Source organism: Rhinolophus sinicus, linkage group LG11 (assembly GCF_036562045.2).
Source record: "Rhinolophus sinicus isolate RSC01 linkage group LG11, ASM3656204v1, whole genome shotgun sequence".
Taxonomy (NCBI): Eukaryota; Metazoa; Chordata; class Mammalia; order Chiroptera; family Rhinolophidae; genus Rhinolophus; species Rhinolophus sinicus.
This window is the reverse complement of record NC_133760.1, coordinates 58,359,108-58,381,983: the sequence shown is the minus strand read 5'-3', so window position 1 is coordinate 58,381,983 and position 22,876 is coordinate 58,359,108. Positions and strand designations below refer to the sequence as shown.

The 22,876-nt window shown below is 42.7% G+C and overlaps 2 protein-coding genes across 4 annotated transcripts; both read left to right on the top strand.

Annotated features, from left to right (window-relative positions):
- The first annotated feature begins 2,667 nt into the window (after positions 1-2,667).
- Positions 2,668-11,050, top strand: SSBP1 (single stranded DNA binding protein 1). Of its 3 annotated transcripts, none has more exons than XM_019749874.2 (8): positions 2,668-2,744; positions 3,417-3,484; positions 5,437-5,497; positions 5,827-5,967; positions 6,182-6,269; positions 7,638-7,726; positions 9,173-9,246; positions 10,740-11,050. In XM_019749874.2, the coding sequence occupies exons 2-7, from the start codon at positions 3,461-3,463 to the stop codon at positions 9,214-9,216; spliced, it is 447 nt and encodes a 148-aa protein (XP_019605433.1). In that variant the 5' UTR covers positions 2,668-2,744; positions 3,417-3,460; the 3' UTR covers positions 9,217-9,246; positions 10,740-11,050. The 3 variants fall into 3 exon arrangements, with proteins under 3 accessions (XP_019605433.1, XP_074171363.1, XP_019605434.1); XM_074315262.1 differs by lacking the exon at positions 2,668-2,744 and adding an exon at positions 2,776-2,797; XM_019749875.2 differs by lacking the exon at positions 2,668-2,744 and adding an exon at positions 2,815-2,992.
- A 10,458-nt stretch (positions 11,051-21,508) lies between these two features.
- TAS2R3 (taste 2 receptor member 3) lies at positions 21,509-22,459 on the top strand. The gene has a single exon (XM_019749841.2). It carries the CDS (start codon positions 21,509-21,511, stop codon positions 22,457-22,459), a length of 951 nt encoding a protein of 316 aa, XP_019605400.2.
- Positions 22,460-22,876: the final 417 nt, after the last annotated feature.

Here is a 22,876-nt window from a genome sequence, read left to right as displayed (position 1 = left end):
AGAGGAAATTGGCTTTGGAGGAAAGGATGAATTCAGTTTTTTCACTTGATTCAACAGCTCAAATGGAAGGAGGATTTTTTCTTTTTTAAGATTTTATTGGGGAAGGGGAACAGGATTTTATTGGGGAACAGTGTGCACTTCCAGGACTTTTTCCCAAGTCAAGTTGTTGTTCTTTCAGTCTTAGTTGTGGAGGGCGCAGCTCAGCTCCAGGTCCAGTAGCCGCTGCTAGTTGCAGGGGGCACAGCCCACCATCCCTTGTGGGAGTCGAACCGGCAACCTTGTGGTTGAGAGGACGCGCTCCAACCAATTGAGCCATCTGGGAGTCAGCTCTGCTCAAGGTGCCGTGTTCAGTCTTAGTTGCAGGGGGCACAGCCCATCATCCCTTGCGGGACTCGAGGAATCGAACTGGCAACCTTGTGGTTGAGAGCCCACTGGCCCATGTGGGAATCGAACAGCAGCTTTCAGAGTTAGGAGCATGGAGCTCTAACCGCCTGAGCCACCGGGCCGGCCCGGAAATAGGATCTTTAAATAGGAAATCATCGAAGGGAACTGGCAGTAGTAACTTAGTGGGTGGAGTGTGGGATGATGGATACCTGTACAAAGCCCAAAGACAGTGTTCCGTTATAACATGGTGACAATGGGAAAAAAATAAAATGGAATAAGCATTGCTAAAAGAGTCACTTAAAATAGAGTCAGGAGGCTATCAAGGAAGTAGGGCCCATGTATACCCCAAATAAACTTTTAATTTGTTTTGCAGCCTCAAATCTTTACTGGTTAACAATGGCATTTCAGGAACTGAACATGGTGAAGGTGGAAGTAAAATGGAGCTAAGCATCTAGAAATATTCTGTGAATGAAAAAGGGGCTCTGCAATCAACCTGACAAGCTCAGGGGGGCCACACGGCAGGCCTGATATGCTCGGTGACCAAAAGTAACCACCCAGGAGGGTCCGATCACAAATTCCTAACTGAGCAGGTCATAACTGGTGGCCACATCCCAGGCCCACAGCTTCCTTAGCAAAGGTCAATATTTCTGTTAAGTGAGCCCTCTCCACTCTTCTTTTGCATACATTTGAACTGTCAGAGTAATTTCCTTTTCCTCAAAGGCACAAGCTCCAGCACCAGAGCACAAGACCACCAGAGCATATGGCCACAGGACCCCTCACTGTTATCTTGTTGCCTGCATACCATCTCTATGTGCTGTGAATGTTAATTACTAACTATCCTGTCCCACTAATGTAAAAGACGTGTGTTTCCCCATTTCGTCTTTTATCCAGTCCTAGAGATTCCACCCCCTCCATGCTTCCTCCCGCCTCCTTAATCTCCCACCGATGGATTTCATGCACCTTCATTACATCTCCTTTGTTTCTAATATATAAAATAAGCTGCAAAACTGCCCTTCTCCAGAGCATTTGAGGTCTTGCTCCCTGGTCTATATCGTCAGTTTAGCTCAGTAAATTCACAAAAATTCTCTACAGGTTTGGACGTTTCTTGCGTCAACAACACCAACTAGTAAGTCAGACTTTTATGAGCGTGTTAAGGCATGTGTTGGAAACCATGTCAAGCAGTTCACATTTTTCCCTTGAAAGACAAGAATGGGCCATTGAATGGTTTTAAGTAGGGTCCTGAGGAAATTTGCATGTTAGAATGATCGGGAGGGTACCTTCCTTTTCTAGAAGCTGACCAGTGCCAAGACCAGGAAATAGAGAGGGCACGGGAGGCCCCTCTGGCCTGTGTTCTGCAATCTGTGGGCGCCGTACCCCTCTTTGTTACCAGGACCATGTTTAGGGTGAATGAGGCACAATTGAAGAGGTGCTAAAAAACCCAGCCATCCAGATGAACGATCCTTTAATGCAATATTTTAAAAGATTATAATTTAAAAATCCATGTTGAATAAAATACCAGAATTTTAAATCAAGACAAGATCAGTAAGCTGAACTTAATTGAAATGATTAAAGATGGCCACTTGGTCGAGAAAAATTGCCACACATGCCAATTCTTGCAACTGAAAATAAGAAAATAAGTAGATTTTGAAAATATTGATCGACGTACTTCCATTAAAGCCTGGAAAGTAAACTTATATAATAAATTCTTGTTTGGGTATAAATAAAGTATTTAAACTTAAAACAATGTGGTGAGTTTTAATACACTTACTTTTCAAATATTCAGTATTTCAAGTACTTTCATATTCTGGAAAAACATTTTAAACACATGAAAATATAGGAGCGGGCTGCACATTTTCCCTTCTGCCTCAGGAACAAATATGGCTCAAATCTTATATTTAATTAAAATTTAATTTTGTTGTTGTTGTTCAGCACAGATTTTCGCATTAATTTGACCTTATAAAGTATTTGGCGCTCTCAGCTCTATACCCACTCCTTTTTCTCATTTTCTTCTTTAGGAGGCCTGGAGCGTTCTAGTTTTTCCCACAGGCGGAGCCATCCTTCGTGTCGCCTACCTTGTCCCCTCCTGGAGCCAGTTGGGAACCTCATCAAATAATTTCATTATAAACTTGACATCAGCCACAGTCACCACTTGGCGGCGTTGTCTTAACCTGCTCTCGTCGGGAAAAAAATCTTCCGGAACTAACGCGTTAAGGGGGGCGTGTTTCTCCTGGCGTTGGCCGGCCCCGTTTCTACGACGCACGTCGCGGACTTTCCGGTTTTTCCTTCTTCTCGCGATTCTTGCGTCACGGCCGCAGCCGGAAGTGACTCCCTTCCCCAAGGCTGTCCGGCTAGAACGTCAGGTGAGGGAGGGAGGGAGGCGTGAGTCCCGTGCGAGGTGTTCGAGCGGTGCCGCGTGGGTGTCTGTCCCTTCTCTTTAAACGTGTATGGAGGGCTTCGCGGCTTCCTCTCACCTCCCTGCGTGGTTGGTTGCAAGCGCCGCTTTGAGAAAGGGCGGCGGCCCATCCTGGTGGGGAGGTCGGGGAGCCCACGCGTCTCAGTCTTTGCTCACGGGTGTGGAGGCTGTGATTTTGGCAGCAACAAGTTTCAGGTTTAAGTCTCTTGATGATATTGTAGTATTTTTTGAGCCCTTCCTATGTGTTAGGAACTGCTTGAGGGGGATTGGACTTAGCAGTGAATACATTCGACAAAAATCCCTGTCCTAAGGAGCCCACATTTTAACGGAATTGGGGAAGACAGTGGAATGGAAATGAGAACAACTCAGAATAAGATTTTTTTTTTTTTTTTTTGTATAGGTTGGAGAAAGAGGAAGTTAAAGGGGATCAAAAAAGACACAAGGGATAAGGGTTTTATTTTTTTGGGGGGGGGAGAAATCCTAGTCAAATGTGCAGGAATGTTGATGTATTATAGTCAAAAGGTTTGCATAAAAATCAGGAATGCGGTTAGGAATTTGGGATCAGTGAACCTGTGCTATTTCTATAAGAGGTATTCGTTTCTTTTTTTCCTCCCTTTAGGGAAAGACTAAAGATTGAATTGCAGGGAAAGCAAAACAGAAGCCATGTTTCGAAGACCTGTATTACAGGTAATCCCTTTCCCATATTAGTGCTGAGACGTGTTATTATCAATCTTGGTGATCAGGTTTCTTCAGGCTTTTGACGGCAGAGGCAGCAGACCTCTGAGCCCATCCATTATTTTACGTGTCCTCGTTCGATACGGAGTGTTGGGAACAGAATAATGTTCCCTGAAAAATAATGCTCAGTAAAACAAAACAAAAGTTTTCTAGTTTGCTCACATGCATAGTAGGAGTCATTACTTTTCAACACGTGTTACTTGCATTAGATCAGTTCGAGAGCATTTAAAGGCTTTATTGATCCAGAGGCTGTGAGACTCCTTGTTCCAGCATTTTCCTATAAGGCGTGTGGTTCCTTTGCTGTCTCCCTGCCTCCTCTGTTGTCAGCTGCCTCCCACACCCTCTCCCCACACTGAGGCGAGTAGCTGACGTCTCAGCATCACCACAAATGTACTGTGTCCAAATTCTTTCTCATTCCACCCGATCTAACTTGTCATCTCTCCAGACAGTCTGGCCTGCGGAGGCTGCGCTTTCTCCTTACTTGCCACGTTGGGGCCCCGTGTTCTGTAGAGTCTCTTTTATAACATTTCTCTTTTTCTCCCCATCCTGTTAAGACTACTGAAGAATCAGTTCCTCCAGGAAACCTGTTCTCTTCACTCTACTGGAGAATTGATTCTGCATTCTTGGAACCCCATTTTAACCTCTACGTATTTTACATTTGTGTGTGTAAATATAAAACTTGGAAAAATTACTACTATCTTAATACCTATTAAGATATCTTTAAAACCAGATACAAAAAAAGTGAAATTAAAAAAAAATTGTCCCAGTTAAAAATTCTTTTCATATTTCTGCTTCTCCCTTGGGTCTTGATTTTTGTGTGCCACAAATGAAACATTATTATTCTGTAAGATTTATTAGCCAGCCTGGCTCATCTGAGCACTCACATTAGTACATTTCCGGAATGATGACACAGATACTAGTTACCATCTTGATCCTTTATTATGTTGTAACTAACATCTTTATCTTCTCACCCACCCACTGTCCCAAAACACGGTGATGGGATTCTATAGCCAAAAGTCTCCCAGGAATGGGTGTTCATTTGATTGGTGGACAACTGCTTTTTATATTAACAGTGCCATCACATGACATGTTTTTCTGATGTCATGGTTAGCTCTCTGGACTCTGAAACCAGTGTTGTGCCCAGTGATATGTACTCACATCTGGGCAATAGCCCTTGAGTAGAATGTTTTTAAGGAGGCAGCAGAGGGCATTGGGAAAAGCAGCACCCTTGGTGTCAGACGGCCCTGGTTCTAGGTGTGACTTGCTACTTAATTTCTGTAGGATTTTGGGCAAGTTGCTTAATTTCTCTGGACTTCACTTTTTTCATCTCTAAAGTGGGGATAATTTTGCAGTGTATAGTTTTATTCTGAGGATTAACCGATAGGAGGTAAAGCACTTAGCTAGTATCAAGTAACAATAACTGTTAGGATCAGTGAGTGCCGTTGTGATGTGGCAGCGACTACCTTTCTCTGACAAACTGATTTGGACAGTTATATCTTTATACCTTATCAAAGAACCACATTTATCTGCTTCCTTGAAAACATGAATTTTCCCAGCGGATATTTCATTTTACCTATTGTGTGCAACCACAGAAGCTCCATAATCGGGAGGGTTGCCACAAAAGAAACAGGAGAGGACTATAAATTAACTTTCTTGGGCGGGCTCTTTAGTACGTCCTTTGTACCTTAGGGCTTCTATAGTAGGCTGCCTATAAGTGTTACGTGGTCCTCTCTCACTATGTGATGGGAGAACAAGGGAAGCACATCTCTTCTCTTCTGAGGGTGTACGTTATAGGAGCTGCCGATTAGATGGTGACGAAATGTGAGCCGATCTTCTGTTTGTGTTTGCCTTCCCCCCAAAATTCTGAACAATTATAGCCATTTTACTTATTTGTTCCACTTTAGGTGCTTCATCAGTTTGTAAGACATGAGTCTGAAGTAGCCAGCAGCTTGGTTCTCGAAAGATGTAAGTAGCTCATTTCCAAGTTTAAAGTCTGTTATTTTTAGTAGTGTGCTAACATTCTCTCACACGTGTAAAGGTATTTTAAAGAAGAATTTAAAATAAAGCGAAGAGCTTACTGTTTGTTTTATGGGGCTACTTTGTCTTAGGAATGTTTTCTACTTTTTTGTTAACCCTCCTTTTCCCTCCCAGCCTTCCTCTGTTTGCCCCTTAAACTTACTTTCTGATCGAGAACTTGGGTTTTGCTTAATGCGGAGATTGAAGTTGAAGGATTTGTAGCTCTTCCTCTTCTGGATATTTCTCTCAGTCTCATTTTATCGATACATGTGTTTCAGCCCTGAATCGTGTGCAGTTACTTGGGCGAGTGGGTCAGGACCCTGTCATGAGACAGGTGGAAGGGAAAAACCCAGTCACAATATTTTCTCTAGCAACAAATGAGATGTGGAAATCCGGAGACAATGAAGCATACCAGATGGGTGAGTATAAAAGATTAGGCTTTCACTTTTGTCAGCGATAGTTTACTGTCAATTATCTAATTAGAGATAAGCTGCTTTTACAAAGGATCTTTCTTCTCTACCTTTATTGTGTTCTCTTAGGAATTGTGATGTTGGTTTTGCTGGGTATGTGGTCTTTTGGCATTTGTTCTGTCTGCCGGCATTTGTAACCGTGTTTCCTATTTTTGTGACGTAGGTGATGTCAGTCAAAAGACAACATGGCACAGAATTTCAGTATTCCGACCAGGCCTCAGAGATGTAGCATATCAGTATGTGAAAAAGGGGTAAGTTGAGGAAGGAAGAATCTTACAGCTGGAATGGTTCAAAAACTGATAACAGGTGTTCTCATGGACACCTGGAATGTGTAACGTCTTTGTTCCTGAGTACTACTAATTACTGTATGTTTACTCGAGATATTTGTTCAGTGCCTAATACTGTATGCATGGTGTGTTGTTATGTGTGACTAATTCAAAGGTGTATAAAACCAGGTTTCCTCTTACAATGTAGGAAAGTAGGGTTTGTACAGAAATAAAAGCAGCTGAGACTGGAGGGAAGGCAGAGTGTATTTAGCGTCGTGGAAGCAGGTGCTGTGCAGGCTTTTAGGAGTTCCCATGCTGCACAGCGGCAGGTGTCGTGCCTCCTGTCCTCTACATGATGTCCTTAGCGGAGGATCTGAAATGTGTCAGGCCTGACACCCTGAGGCGTTATGGTCATATTCACAGCAGTTTTTGTAATATCTGACAGTTTTATATAATAGTCCCTTTTGGAATGCTTGGATTGATTGTCTATAAAGAGTGTCTTTTCCAAACCCACAGAACAATAGGGTGTGTTGACCAGCAGTTGTATTCCCAGCGATTATTTAGAAATGTACTTGTTTTATAGAAACAAAACATATTTCATGAAAAATAATTTCAGTGACTAAAATTTCAGTTTCTTTTCAATAACTCCATACCTTTCTTCATATGTACCTTGGTTGTCCTTTACATATGTATGTAAGAATGCATGCAATACACACATATAAGCACATGTAGGAAATTTCAAGGAAAATGTCAATATGCAATTGCATCTACTGGTGTGTTATGCTTGTGTTCTAGCTCACCCTTCCAGATAGTGCAGAAATAGTCTTAGTAATTAATTCCGAGTGAAACACTAAGTTGAAAAATTCTATTTTGAATTTTGTTCTAAGTCCCTTGGGAATAAGTTCATGAACCTCAATGATAGGAACTGAAAAATAAGTGAAAATCAACAAATCGGTTAGGGAGTCCAAAATCAAAAGTAATGGAAAACGACTCATTGGAATCAATTCTAGAGATTTAAAGGATGCCACTAGGTTACCCTTTCATTTTCTTGGTCTTATGGTTACTTTTTCAAAAAAAAATTTGGCTTAAGATTTTGAACAGTATTTTTATTTAATTTGAACTTTCTTAAGGACCACAGTCAATTCAAGGATGAAAACATTGTCCTTTTTACCTAGATTTGTGAAATCTGTGTGAACCTTTTGTTTTAGTACTCATAATTCTGAACTTTGAGAAATGGTAGTAAAAATGAGGGTGCGTGTGATTATATGTTTCATCCTTAGTGTATACTCATTACGCTCTCTCGTAAAACATTAGAATCTCTAGACTAAAAAATGTAAATTCAATTTATTTTAGGTCTCGAATTTATGTGGAAGGAAAAGTAGACTATGGTGAATACACGGATAAAAATAATGTGAGGCGACAAGCAACAACGATCATAGCTGGTAAGAAGCGTGTGCCAACAGCTGTTCTTTCCCCCTCCCCTTCTTTAAAAGCTTGGCTGTGTTATAAGTAACTTCAGTGGGGGGTGTAATCCTCACCAGGAGGAGTCTGAGTGGTTTGTGGGCTTACTAAAGGTTTCTACATTTATCTATTCTTTTAGAAAGTTATCTCTGTACTCATAGTTTTAGTTCACAAGTAGCACTGAGTAGAATGTAGTATAAATTGAACTGTCCCTGCCAGTTCTTAGTGTTTGGAGTTAGAGAAACTTTAGTATCTTTGATGGACATGACCTAACCAGGGAGAAGCTTGTGCCAACATCCAGTTACATTACTGTGAGTGGCATTAGACATTCGTGCAGATTTATTCAGTATCTTTTTGGTACTTAACACGATGCTTTTGTTTCAAACACGAGCATGGGTGATTGAGCAATTGGCATAGGTTTATGGCTAATAGTAAAAGGGAATAGATCTTTAGTAACATTTGAATGGAAGGAAGTAGAGTTTAATTTGGTTGATCTGTTTTATAGGCCATACTTTTTTCACCTAGGGATCCTGTCTGCATCTTAAAAATAATGACCAGTGGGTGGCACTCTTGCCTATACACAGTGATGCAGGTCTGGTGGTCTCTTCTGAAATTATACTTCTGCACCAAAATACTCTCTTTTTAGGAGACTGTAGTCATGAACAAAATACTCAGTCATTATATAATAACCATTTTGAATAATTCTAAAGTTTTTGAATCTGGATCTTTCGGAGTTATATAGGAAATACGACTTAACTCTTTTCCTTCACTCATCCTAAACTAACTCCATCTGGGGCATCATTTTAAGAGCAATGTCTGATGTTCTCAGTTAAAAATGCTCTCTCTGTAATATTGATTAGTAAAAGCTTTCCGAAGAATGAGTATATAAAGGTCATTCTGTGTTAAAATTTAAAAATAAAATGTCTTCTATGTGAGTGTTCAGACTGAACTTAAAAATATACATAAAGTTATCTTTGCTAACAAGGCCCTGTATTGAACTGTGTTCTTCCTCCATACCTCCCGCATGTGGATGTTATGCCTTGGTCCTCCTCTGTGCAAGACAGACGCTGCTACCTGGTTTCATGGCGTCTGTCTGAGCATTGCAAGCGCTGAAATTTGTGACTAGTTCTTCTGTAGAAAGTTATTGCTGAGAAGACCTTAACTGTCTTCAGGGAAGACAAAAAATACCCCACTTCTTCTAACAAGGTCTGAATTGTTGACAAACGGCCAAAGCCCAGCTTTTAGCTCCATTATTATGTCTGTTTAATACTTCTCATGAACATGGCAAGAGTTACTTAATATTTTAAGAATTTGTCTAAAATCCTTTTCGTTAACAGCACTGAAATGTGTATGTATTAAAGAGGAATGATTAAATGGGATGAAGAAAGAGTTCTGAAAATAATACTTATACTTTGTTTTCTTTACAGATAACATTATATTTCTGAGTGACCAGACGAAAGAGAAGGCATAGAGTGGACGATTCGTCTTTGGACAGTGTTTGGTACAGTCTCATTTCCAAATTATGTATAGTCTTTATAGTTTCTAAGGACAAGAATTAAAATATTGTTTTATATAAAATGAGTGATACTATTTCTCCTGTCACCCCCCACCCTCCCCTTTTTATGCCATCAACCTTGGCAGTTCCTGTCTAATATGGCATTCACTAGTAATTTATTCTTTTAGAGATGGTTTCTATGTACAAGTATACAAAATAGTGAATTTTCAGGTTCATCTGTGTGATGGCCAAGGGGTAAGTGCCTTCGGGAAGACCCCTTGTGTTTTGTGCACCCTTCTGTTACAGTGTTGATTCAGCCCCTCAGTGTTTATGGTACATCACTCTATGTCAGGCACTTATCCCACTATTGAAAATATTGATTTTCTTATCTGTTTGCTGTGTAGACTCGAAGGCAAGGACTGTGTCTTCTCTGTGTACCTGCACCTTAACAGTGCTTGGCATAGAATAGACACTCGATACATCGTTGCAGATGCGTGACCCTAATGGGCTATTGAGCTTTAGGCCAAATTGAAGGAGGTTGCTGAGTAGTGCTCGGCATCTAACCTAAACAGCTTCCAGACTAACCTACCTTTTTCACAACTTTGTTTTGGGGACAATTTCACTAGTAGCATGTATGAAATAGCATTTACAGCAGTAAAGACCTAACCGTATAACCAGATCTGAAATAGTTCAAGCCCAGGTGATGACAGGGGCTCTGGTTCCACTGTTCTCTGGTTCCCTAAGCCCCTGTTCTTTATCCTTCTAGTCTCACCCGGAACTCTCGGGGAAGTCCCCTGAGCAACCTTTGACATTGCCTCCCTAGGTTAGAGACTCAGGTATTGCCTTTTCCTGTTACTTTTCCACATGATCTCTTGATGCACATATAGATCATGTGTACGAACAATTATTTTTTATTATAAGAGTCTGGAAATAGCTACTACTAACTTACCGACAAGGACTACATACAGTACACTCAGTTTTTCCGTGCGTGTTTTACTTCTTCATGTTTGCCTCCGTGCTCCCCAGGTCTGCCTGCTAGTTTGCTGCAGTGTTGTAGAGGTTGGCTGATAACACAGCAGGCTGTCCACTTCAGAGTGTCGAAGTTCAGGAGTAGACAGTGAATCGTTTTCAGCAGGGTCTGGGCTATGGGAGTGGTCCCTGGGTGTCAGGCACCAGGCTCTGGGGTGGTTTGGGCCGAGGAGTAGCCTGCAGGAGCCTGATGACGGGGCTCGTGAGCGTTTGGCTCAGGATCGGCTGCTTTGCGTATCAAAGGCACGCTTGTGGGCAAGTCATTTGTTATTTCTGGGAATTAGCTAACCTGGGGAGGGGGCAGTTTCTCGTAGGCCCCAGGATGTCCATGTATCGTAAAACACAGAAAACAAGAAACATGGTTAATATACCACAATACCCATTATCCCGTCTACATTTACAGAACCTGTATTTTAGTGGGGGTGACAGTGCACACAGCTAAAATACTGCGTTTTTATTCTCCTTTGCAGTTAAGGGTTGCTAAGGGTTACAAGCAGAAGCCATTTGGTGGTGCTTCCAGGAAAGTTCCTTAAATGAGCTGACTCTGTTGGGAGGCTCATCCTTTGTGCTTCTCCAGACTCTCATCTGGCTTTTGCTTGTCTGAAATGTGGACATGATGCCTGGATCTCCAGGAGCCATCTTGGAGCAGGAGACGATCTTCAGGATGGAAGACAGAAGAAGCTGGGAGCTGTGATGACCATGGAACCACCACCCTGTCCTGGACGGTCTGCATCTGGACTTCTTTCGGAGACACAAATAAATCTCTTCCTTGTTTAAGCCACGTACTTGTGCTTTGCAGTGAAACCGAATCCTTACTAACGTACACATTCTTAACCTTTGTGTCTCTGTACATGATCAGCTCTTTACTCTTATCCTTTCTCTTAGATGACCTTCCACTGCAAGTAGATAGAAGGACAACCTTACTCCTGCTCCCTCAGTCCTTCAGGCTTTTAGCCTATGTTTCCTTCTACCTAAGTTTGGAGAGGGAACCAGAACATAAAATGTAACTAAAGCTTAGCAATCAGTGAATATAAGCACATTTGTCCATCAAATAGTTTAGTTTTAGTCCCTCATGAGGCCCCTGACTTAATAGCCCCAGTTAAGTGAAGGAGCACGTAGGTGAAGAAGAGCAGTCTTGTCCTTAGGCCCCCCCGGCAGTAGAGCAGACTATGTGATCTGGAGTGAGGAGGCTTCCCCTTGCAAAATAATCAGATCCTAAGTAGTTTTTACTGCATCATTGGTGTCTTGGCTCAGGCTGCCTTACAATAACCATGGACTGGGTGGCTTAAATGACAGGCATTTATGTTCTTACCATTCTGGAGGTTTGAGTCCAAGATCAGGTGCCAGCATATGTTTCTGGTGAGGTCTGCTTCCTAGCTTGTAGGTAGCCACCATGTGTGTGCTCACCTGACCTCTGTGTGCGCTGGCAGAGAAGTGGGTGAGCTGTCCGGTCTCTCGTACAAGGACACCGATCCTGTCATATCAGCGCTGCACCCTCATGACCTCCTTTATGTTTAGTTAGGTCACATGGTCCTATAGTCACATGGCGGTTTAGGACATCAACATGTGAATCTTGGGGTGACACAATTCAGTCCATAATAGGGCTTGCAGGAAGAAAGGGACATCTCCAAGTGATGAGTTTTACATGAGCTGAAACTGGAGCAATAAGTAGGAAACACACTCAAAAGGGATTCTGTGATGACAGTTGTTAATCTTGACATTGTGATTTGGAAATAACAGGCTGTCAAAGGTGTGCCTCACACATTCTTGGAAGTAGAAGAGAGCATTTAAAACAGGAACAAGGCAAGGATGTCTTGTTACCACCACTTCTCAACACCCTACTTGTACTGAGATTCTAGCAAGCAGTTACGGAAGGAAAAGAAAAAGAATTAAGATTGGAAAGGAACGTTACAAATGCCGTGATTACATAGAAAACGCAAAAGAATCTATAGTTGAGTAAGTGTTGCTGGAAGGGAGATTAGTATACCAAAAAAAGTTGATTGCAAACAACAGCAAAGAAAATGTAATTTTAAAAAAAAAGGCCATATACAAGAGCATCAGAAAATGAAAGGAGTCTCCCAATGTGTGGTCTCTATGGAGAATATTATAAAACTTGACTGAAATACATTAAAAGAAGACTGAATCCTTGGTACACCACATTTATTGGAAGCATCAATAATGTAAAGATGTCAGCCCTCCTCAAACTGATGTTACAGAGCAAAATGAATTAAAATTCCTAAAAGATTTGGGGGTGCGGGGGGAACTGGTCAAGTTCATTCTAAAGACATTGATAAGCAAAGGCAACATACTCCTAAGAGGAGGAATGAGATGCTGGACTTGCCGTGCCAGTTGGCAAGGCTTATTTTTTTTTAAATAAAGCTATAGTGATAAATGAAGTATACTATGGATGCAGGAATAAACAAATAGAACAGTGGTGTAGCATAGAGAACCCAGAAACAGACCCTTCATACGTGGAAATGCTGTATGATGGAAGTGGCATTATAGGTCACTGGGTAAAGTGTAAATTACTCAAACGATGCTAGGAAAATTTGTCATCCATGCAGAAAAAACAAGCTGGATCTCTGCCTTGCACTTTATGCAAGAATGAATTCTTGGTTATTTAAAGACTTATTTGTGAAAGACAAAACTTGAAAAGTTGGAAGAAAATATAAGACAATGTCTATGATACGGAGGCATGGGAATATTTTTTAAACAAAAACGTAAACAGAAAATAGTGATACGTTTAACTGTTAAGAATAACCTTTGTTTATCAAAAGTCATGAAGCAAAATAAGTCACAAACTGGAAGAGAAGATGTTAATAATATAACTGAAATACCATCTAGAATATGTGAAGGCCCACAAAGTAATAAAACCAACAGAAAAATGGGCAAAGACAGGCATTTCACAGAGAAGGGAATATATTATAAATGATCCATTAATAGATGAAAAAGTGGTCCACTTCATAAGGAAATGCAAACCAGAAAATGCAATGAAAATTCATGTTAAGCCTTCCACACTGGCAAATTTCAATATATTTGCGACAACAAAGTGTGGGGGAAGGTGTAGACCCATGGAAGCTCGTGCACTGGTGGGGAGTATAAATTGGCACTTCCTTTTGAGAAAACATTTTGTCATTAACTTGTTGAGTTGAGATTTCACCTAGTTATTCCACCTTTAAGGTACACCCTATAACTTGTTCATGTGGCCCAAGAAACGTGTCCAAGGGTGTCACAGCAACAGTGTACATTATAGTACAAAACTGGAAACAACCCAAAGGTTCATCAACAGAGAATGAATCGACAAATACATAGTGGAATGTTAATACAGCGGCATAAGTGAATTACACTTATTGCTGTAACAAGAATAACTTAGAAACAATGTTGAGCCAATTTCAGAAGATAACTTGTCTACCATGTTATTTTTATAAAGGTTAAAATCAAAGAGAAGGAAGCAATATGTTCATGGATAGGCACCTATGTGATAAAGCTATTCAGAAAGGGAAGGAATGATAAATACAAAATTCAAGATGAGTTTCCATAGGAAACGGGGGAAAGAACAGGAAGTAGGCTAGAGAAGAAGCACCTAGGTCTGTGCATTGGTACGACTGGTGATGTTTTACTCCTTAAGCTACTTTTGTTTGCTTTATAACATATATATGTTGCATGTATTTTTATAAGTATGAAATATTACGTCGAATAAATAGAAGTTTCCATAAAGATATCCCAAGTATAAGCAACGTATAGTGCAATGACCCTATTCATGTTGATGGTAATAATAGCTAACAGTTAAAGAACACTCCTGCATTATACATTTTTATAGGCACTGTATTATTTAATCACTATGACAACTGTATAAAATAGGTACTACTGTACCTATTTTACAGATGAGCAAATTGAGGTTTAGGGAGATGAACTTGCCTAAGGTCACATGTCTAATGAGCGGTAGCACTTAGATTCAAATTCAGGTCTGACTCCAGAACCCAGGCCCTTACACCATTCATTAATAGTGACCGTCTGGTCCCTCCTCATTTCATTTATTTGGAACCTGGGGGTCAGAAAGTTCAAGAAATCTGCCTAAGATCACATAGTTAACTTGAAGCATTACGAGGAGAAGGATGCAAGTATCTTAGGTTACTATCTTCTAGGGTTTTTTCCGTTTACCGTAGTAGCAGATCATTCATTGATAAATGTGTTGTGCAGATAAATGAGGAATAAGGAAAGCACAGTAGGGACCCAGGGGGGCTGTATCGGATCTCGTTAAACACCCGTTGGTTTGAGTTGCATCCCCTGATTTGAGAGTTCGTGGGGATCATCGGGAGGGAGCCAGAGCAGACGAAGCAGTGTGATGGAAGTCAAAGAGGATCTAAGAACCTTCCCCGACCTAAATTACGGCTCAAGTTCCCATTTTTGCACCTTTATTGAAATGTCACCAATAGGTGATCTCTAATGGATTCTGAAGCCAGACTACCTGGGTCTTACTAACTCCTTTGCTGCTTACTAACTCGATGAAAATCTCAGAGCCTTACTTTCCCCCTCTTAAAAAATGGGGTCGATAATGGAACTCACCTTACGTGTTGAGAATTAAGTGACTTACTCTAGATACCTTAAAATGATGCATACCACGTAATTAAGCATTATGTACGTTTATTATTTTCTAGCTCAGATAATATGTGATATGTTAGTGGAGAAATCACCACCACCATTATCCATTCTATTTCTGTAGTGCATGGAATTCCCCCCCCCCCCTTTTTTTAAACCGCGTCTGCCAGGTGAACTCCTATTTGTTTTTAAAGACATATCTCAAATGTCATCTTTCAAGCCTGTGACAATTCCAGGCAGAATTTGGTCCCTTTTCCGTGCAATCGTGTTTTTCTATTTGTCTCTTATACCATTGGTCACATCGTTGTCATTTTTTGTAGATGTGTCTCTTGCTTACTAGTCCATGATTTCCTGCACCTGGCATGCTGTCTGTCACATAGTAGCTGCTCAAGCAATGTCAGATTAATAAATGGCAGGTACAGGAATAGGATCTAACTTCTAGTTCACTTTTTTTCCCCATTATGTTTCCTGACACCAACAATGTTAAAAAAGGAACTTAAAACTTGAGCTGTAAAGCAGAAATTAAGCTTCTAGAAAATTCATTTATTCAATATATACGTATTGAAGTTCTGTGTTCCAAGGAGTGAGCCTAGGGCCTGAGAATTCAGTGAATAAAACACCGAAAGGGGGCATTATTAATAATTACTTGTAATCACAGGCACATACCAGGATTGTTCTGGACAAACTGGGAAATAGGATCATTATTCTAATAAGAAATTTATACTGCAATGAGGAAAGCTGTCCAAAGATGACGCTAGGAGTTTAATCTTGGACAACAAGTTGGGAAAAGAGGCTTTCTTCCACTTCTCCCAAGAAAGTCCTTCACATAAGCTCAGTTCCCACAGAACTGGTGATTTTCTTCTAGCAGTGGGAACTACAACATCCCATGGGCTCCAAGTTCCCAGGGGTGGGTCAGCTGGCCTTTCCCGAACCCAGATTTTCTAGCACTAAGCAGACTGTGTATTTTCTTACTGACAAAGTTGCTTTCACACTTTCATTATAGGAAGTGCGAGCAGTCGGGAAGATGGCATACGAAGTATGCTGCTAAGCCAATAAGTGCCCTGGCCCCTCTGTGTAATCACAGGAAGATGAGAAGGGACCATGCTTTCATTTCTGGGGTTGATGTAAGTTTTATCCCAATGAAGCCTGCTCCTTAACTCAGACCGTGTAATCCTGTAAAATTTATCTTGAATCCTGGTGCATGCAGAAGAATATGCAGAAGAAATTCTCAGTATACGATGCAGTGTAAGGAGTGTACATTTTGGTGTAGTTGCACCTGGAAGCCATTGAAGCACTTTAAGTTGTGCAGTGAAATGATCTCATTTATATTTAAGGAGATCTCTCTTTTGGCTACATGGAGAATCTATTGGGGCCGGGAAACATGACAAGTGGAGAAATGAGTTAGGAGACCACTGAGTAGTTCAGAGGAGAGGTCGTGGTAGCTCGGACCAGGATGGAGGAAGTAGACATGGAAAATTCAAGGTGTGTTTTATAATTAAAATGGATAAGTCATTGAGGAATTGATGTGGGGTTATAGTAAAGAGAAGAATCAAATGAATTCTTAGGTGGTGCCTGATTTGAGCAACTGGATGGATGACGATGGGGTGAGTTTGTTTTTTTTTTAATGGCAATAAATTAAGGTTTTTGTCTTGGACATGTTAAGTCTGTAATAGAGCCAAGTACAGAAGTCACATGGGTGGATGCATATGGAAGAGTGGTCTGGCATGAAGATGTACGTTTTGTAATTATCAACATATGGATGGTATTAAAATAACAAAAATAATACGTATTACAAACTTACTGGCAGGAGTTGCCATAAGAAAATAGCATTACAGGTCAAATGAGTTTCCTTTTCTTCTTGAAAGTCATCCCAGAAGCCCAAGGAGAATGAGAAACAGAAATGTGTGTTGCATCTTGGATGAAATTAGGAGACAACTAAAACCCCAAACCACAGAACAGGTGGAAGGATGGTGCGTCATTCAGAGTCCAGTCAGCCAAATGAAACCAGTATCTGTATCTCAAACAGATAGAATGTAATGTAAGAGATTGTTTACAGATGTGTGGGAAGAGGAGCAGGGGGAAGGACAGGGTACTTCCAAAAGGAGCCAAAAGAAGATGGGGTTATACCCAGGGGTGAGAAATGGATGGCTTCCCTGGGCCGGTGCCTGTGGGCCTGCGCCTGTTGCTGCATTGCTGGGCAGTGTTTAAAGTTGTATCTGGTGCGGTGAAGAGGTATCACCTTGGCCAGGTGTGGGGACAGAGTCCCAGAGAGCGAGTCCAGGCTCTCGGCCTCACGTGGAAAGGTGCTGGCTCAGGTAGTAGATGGCCATCAGCTGTGACTAGTTGGCCATCAGCTGTAACCGGTTAACCATTAGCCACTGATATAACTGCTGTGACTGAGCTAGCAAGCGGGCTTTGCAGTTAGCACGGCGGATTGCAGCTAGCAAGTGAGGTCGGTTGGCAGAAAAACGGATGGCAGATTGCGAATCGTGTGGCTCCTGCTTCCTGTGTCTCCAACCCAGCCGCCAGTGAGACTATATGGTATGACTCCCCTATCTATGGCTCCGTGGGTGTTCCTTTTTGGCCTCACCATGTCCTGCGTTCTTATGTGGGGAGCGGGACCAGAGACCCCACATGACACCCCGCATGACACCCTGCATGACACCGGGACTAGCAACACTGAACCGATGGTTTCGTCCAGGTCCCTGCAGTCTGTAGTCATTGGTCCTTTCCCTAATCACAGGAAAGGCCACCAAGTGCCACACTACTGGAGTAAGAAGCAGGATTCTTCTCTTTTTCTCCTTCTCATCTGCCAGTTTTCATATGGGCAGGCACTACCAACAGTGAGGTATCTGGAAAGGGAGTCTGGGAAATGCTTTGTGGAATCCCAGCCCCCATGGTATAGAACAGAGCGTAGATGGGGGTTATAGGCTTGGGAGATGATGAGTCAATAATGGAATAGGCCGCCAAAAGCAGTGGTGATCAAATTGATCTGGGATTTGACTTGACCCTATTTACAAGCTAATAAGTTGGCCTATCACTGTTTCATGGAGGCAGGCAGAAGAAATGAAACTTCTGGGTCAGAGAAAAACAATCCTGTTTTTCACAGCACAGCCAGCAGCCTGTTTGCATCAGTTCCCCACGTCTGCCAGTCCCACGGGGATGCAGAGGGCCCAGATGGGCTCCATTAAGGAGAGAGACCCCAAGCTGGGAGAACTCACCGCCTCGATAGCAAGCACCACGCAAGGCTGCTCTTTGTCAGGGAAGGGCACATTACCTCATCCTTCAAGGTTGCTTGCTGCAAACACACTAAAAAGTGGCCCAGATGAAGAGTGGTGAGGGCCTTGCCTACTTAGCACATCCAGCAAGATGTGTATGAGAAAGCCCTGGAGAAATGTCTGTCCCCAGTGTCTGGTAGGAAGTGACTGGATCAACTTTTGGGGGTAACATTTTGACAGGAGAGGGCCTGTAGCTAGTGCATTGGTGCGGTGGCATGAGATTGGAAACATCCAGGCAGCAAACACGTGTTCTGGTTTTGTAAAACAAACTTTTATCAGTTTGGGAGATGGAACTGAGGGCGACAAATGGGGCCGTATTCCTTCTGAGGGGAATTGTGTACAGTGTAAGACCAGGAGTGATAAAATGTGTCTCATGCACCTTAGCCACAGACAGAACGTGTACGTGCATATATGGTTTGAGGGTGAGCCTTCAGGACTCGGAGGAGCTCATTACACAGACTTACTACTTGCCATTGTGTGCTCTCCAGAGAAGGACTCTAAGGGACGCAGAAGCCGGTACTCCGTTGATGGTATGTGTCGCCGATCGGTCTGCTGTGGACATCTGGCTGTGCGGACGTCCTTCTGTCTCCTTCAGGTCAGTGAGCCTCGGTTGGTACTGACAGGTGTCTGTGACTCCCCTTGATGTCCGCCTGAGTGTACCGCTGATGTTGATCCGCTCAGTTGTCATGCAGCTTTAGCGTCCGAAGCAGGAGTAAGGCAAAGGCCTGGACCATTATGTCTAACTAAGTCCCAGTGGACAAAAGTGTGAGAATAACGAAGGGGTGGAGGATGGCGTTGGAATGGCTGTTAGTCTGCTGACCTAGGTGTTAGGCCTGTCCTCCCAGCTCACTGTCTCGGGGGTCGCCGAACTGAAGAATCTCAGCTACTGTTGACAGGTCCCCTCCACACACCATGTTCTCTCCATCTCTCTCAGCGCTGTGATGCCTCACTGCTTCTAGCCCTGGGGTCCTGCACTATGTGTTCATGGGTCCTCTCAACTCTGTCTCCACTTTTGTAAGTAGTACCCCTTTACAAAACAATCCCCTTTTAAAACTCTTCTGGAATTACCCAGTTTATGCCAATTGTTTCCTGCCAGGATCCGAACTGATACACCTACTTTGGGCTTGTACTCAAAAGAGTAGTTGAGAGTTAGAGTGTGAGCTCTCAGTAGTCTTTCTAGATGTCTGCAGCCTCGGGTGAAAGGTCCACAGATCCAATACCGCAGCTGTATCATTGATCCCGCCAACAAACCGTGTTTAAAGCTGCAGGCTTTCTAGAATTGGGCTGGGAATATACGTGGTTATTTTGGAGGGTAATGGTCAGCCTACATTTTAGAAGCACCCGTTATTAATGCTATGACGTTTAGTCCTAATGTGATAGTTTAGGATTTATGTTAAAAATGGAATGATGTAACTGGGAGCTCCTATCTGTGGCACCTGATAGAATAATAGCAATGATAACGATGGCATCCAACAAAGTCCTTCGGGAAAATGCAATGTGGACACCAGCTCACCTGGCATACACGGAACCACACTGTCCTGGGAAAGAATTAAGAAAGAAAAAGTACATTTAACCCTAAATTGCTCAGTAATGACACAACAAGGTGTCATTTGGAAGGGGTGGAAATAATCAGACTAGTAAGAAAGGACGATCAAACAAAAATGGTGTGTGAGGTGCCTTCTGATATGCTGTGTGTTCTGACTTTCTCCTCATTAGACACTTCTAATCCATGGAGAAGGGAATCTCATTAGTGTATCTTTTCTCATGAGGGGATATACATGGTGTTAAAAATCTGAATCTAGGACGGAGGCCATGAGAACAAACTGAATGGCGTTGGTGGTGGCTTGTGGAATAAGCCCTATAGTTGGGCTAGGGTCCAGTTACAGGACTCCCAGAGACAGCTGGGAACTGGCCTCCTCATTCTGCAGCACCGGGTTCAGGAAGAATTGGGGGCCAGGTTGTGAAGTTAGCCTGGGAAAGCTGAGGGTGATTGAGAAGGGCGGTGTTTCTGCTCGAGTGTGCTCTGACGTCATCCTGTACACCACGTCATGCCGAGATTGATGGGGTTCACTTGGCTTAGGTGAGCGGCTCCTTGGCATGCATCCAGGAGAGACTGTGTTTCATTCATTGGGCTTTCTCATCTGCCACTCTGCGGTCCTTTTGAGGGGACCTAAAAGCATGTCCCTCTGTCTGTCATTGGATAATGTTACTGAACTTTCCACTTTGTATCTTGATGGCATTGACTTCTCACCGTCCTCCAGATCAGTGTTTTCAAACAGCATTTATCACAACTCACTAGTAGGTTGTTAAATAAAGTTTGTAATATCAAGCAGTATTGAAAAAAATAGAATAGGATAGAGAATATCAGAGAGTCACACAACCAGAAAGGAAATACGGTTTTGTGAAACCTTTGTGTTCCCACAAACACGTGTTATATACATATTAAATACATATACTTAGATTGTGGCACATACATGTTTTATAATAGTGAGATATATACATATATAAAATCATATAAAAAAGTACTGTTGGTCATGGTCAAAATTTGTAAGGCACTGTTTTCTGTAAACAAGCTTTCTTTGGTGGACAAGTGGTATCTGTGTGTAATCTCTGCCAGCTTAACTACTATTGACTTACCAATACAGTGGTCATGCAGTCTGAAAAGTTCATATTTTAAATAGTTCATGTGCTATAATTCATTGTTGTTACCATTCAGGTGTTTGGATACTTAGGCATTTCTGATAATACGGCTCACTAGGGAAGAACTTGGGGCCCCTCCGTAAGGCATACTTCGAGGGACACACCTCTTAATTCCAGTCCAGGACAGTGTCACTGGCTGCACTTTCTCTGTTTCGTGCACTTGGCCCTTCCTCCAGGGGATCTCTGGATATGCCTTATGGTGGCATTCTGGTCGCTCCCCTTTCTGTGTGTGTTCCTGAGTCCTCCCTCTGGGTTGTGTACGTGACGCTTAGGTGACACTCACCTTTCTGTGCAGTGTGGCACCCAACTCGATCTACTCCCTTTGAAAGTGAGTCCAAGTCCTCCATCTTTGTTGTGAGTCAGACCCCTTCCTTCTCTGTGTGACACTGGACACGAGTCTATTTGCATTTTAGCAAAGAGCTGCTGAGTTTAGATCATCGATGTAATATGACAATCCTTGTCACCTGTGAAGAGGACAGACTGACCTGAAAGAGCCAGAGAGGGTTCAGTGACCTGTGCTCTACAACAGATTCAATTGGGAAGAATCAAGAGACAGGTACAGTAAAGCAACAGGTAGAGGTGATAGATTCACAGGGAGCAATTTCAAATCAGCGAGGAGATTGTACAGAAAGAACAAAGACGAGATCTGCCCAATAGCTGACATGTCGGGACTCAGCAAGTGGGTGTTTCTGGTTCTGTCTGTCACCCAGTTCATTCTCGGGATGCTGGGGAATGGTTTCATTGGGTTGGTCAATGGCAGCAGCTGGTTGAAGAGCAGGAGAATGTCTTTGTCTGACTTTATCATCACTAGCCTGGCCCTCTCCAGGATTATTCTGCTGTGGATTCTCTTGGTTGATGGTATAATAATGGTGTTCTTTCCCAAAGCCCATGATGTAGGGGTGACGATGCAACTGATTGATATTTGCTGGACATTTACGAACCATCTGAGCATTTGGCTTGCCACCTGTCTTGGTGTCCTCTTCTGCCTGAAAATCGCCAGTTTCTCCCACCCCACGTTCCTTTGGCTCAAGTGGAGAGTTTCCAGGGTGGTCACGTGGATGCTGTTGGGCGCTCTGCTCTTATCGTGTGGCAGCACCATGTCTCTGTTCCATGAATTTGAGATGTATTATGTTCTCCGTGGAATTAATGCCTCAGGGAATGTGACTGATTACTTTAGAAAGCAAAAAACTAACTATGAACGGATCCATGTTCTCGGGATTCTGTGGCACGTTCTTCCCCTAGTTGTGTCTCTGGCCTCCTACATTCTGCTCATCCTCTCCCTGGGGAGGCACACGCAGCAGATGCAGCAGAACGGTGGCAGCTCCAGCGACCCGAGCACCGAGGCCCACAAGAGGGCCATCAAAATCATCCTGTCCTTCCTCTTTCTCTTCCTATTTTACTTTCTTGCCTTTTCAATTACAGTATCCAGTTATTTCCTACCAGGAGCTATGACGACCAAGATGTTTGGAGAACTAATGACAATGGTTTATCCTACGGGCCACTCATTTGTTCTCATCCTGGGGAACAATAAGCTGAGGCAGACATTTGTGGAGATGCTCTGGTGTGAGTCTGCCCATCTGAAGCCTGGATCCAAAGGATCCTTTTCCCCATAGAGTGGCACAGGGGACAGGAGGGAGCCTGGGAGCCCTTCAGCCTGGCTCAAGGCTACGGGCTCTTCCTGACCCCTTCATGGGCTCTGTAATACCAGTGGGAGAGAGACATTGCCGCTTTGTGCTGTCCCACCCAGGGACACTTCTCATGGCCTCTCTTTGTGTGGTTGTTTTAGAAAGGATCAAAGTCTGTAGAAAATGTCTATACAGTAAGGACATTCTCACTGTCTAGATGTGGAGTTGTATAGTAAGAACTATCAGCTCAACCAATGAGCTGACGACTGGCTTCAATGTCAAGTTTATGGTGGCAGGGGTAAGCTGATGGACACGTAGAACGGTGTAGTGGGCTTGAGGGAAAGAGCCAAAGCATTGCAATCCCACAGACTCGGATGTGAATTCTCGTTCTGTCCATTTCCCAAG

Excerpts from the sequence above, each read along its gene's own strand:
- SSBP1 (XM_019749874.2), top strand. The coding sequence starts at position 3,461 with ATGTTTCGAAGACCTGTATTACAG. Across the intron at positions 3,485-5,436 it reads TTCGAAGACCTGTATTACAG|GTGCTTCATCAGTTTGTAAG; the intron begins GTAATCCCTTTC and ends GTTCCACTTTAG. Across the intron at positions 7,727-9,172 it reads AGCAACAACGATCATAGCTG|ATAACATTATATTTCTGAGT; the intron begins GTAAGAAGCGTG and ends TTTTCTTTACAG.
- TAS2R3 (XM_019749841.2), top strand. The coding sequence starts at position 21,509 with ATGTCGGGACTCAGCAAGTGGGTGTTTCTGGTTCTGTCTGTCACCCAG.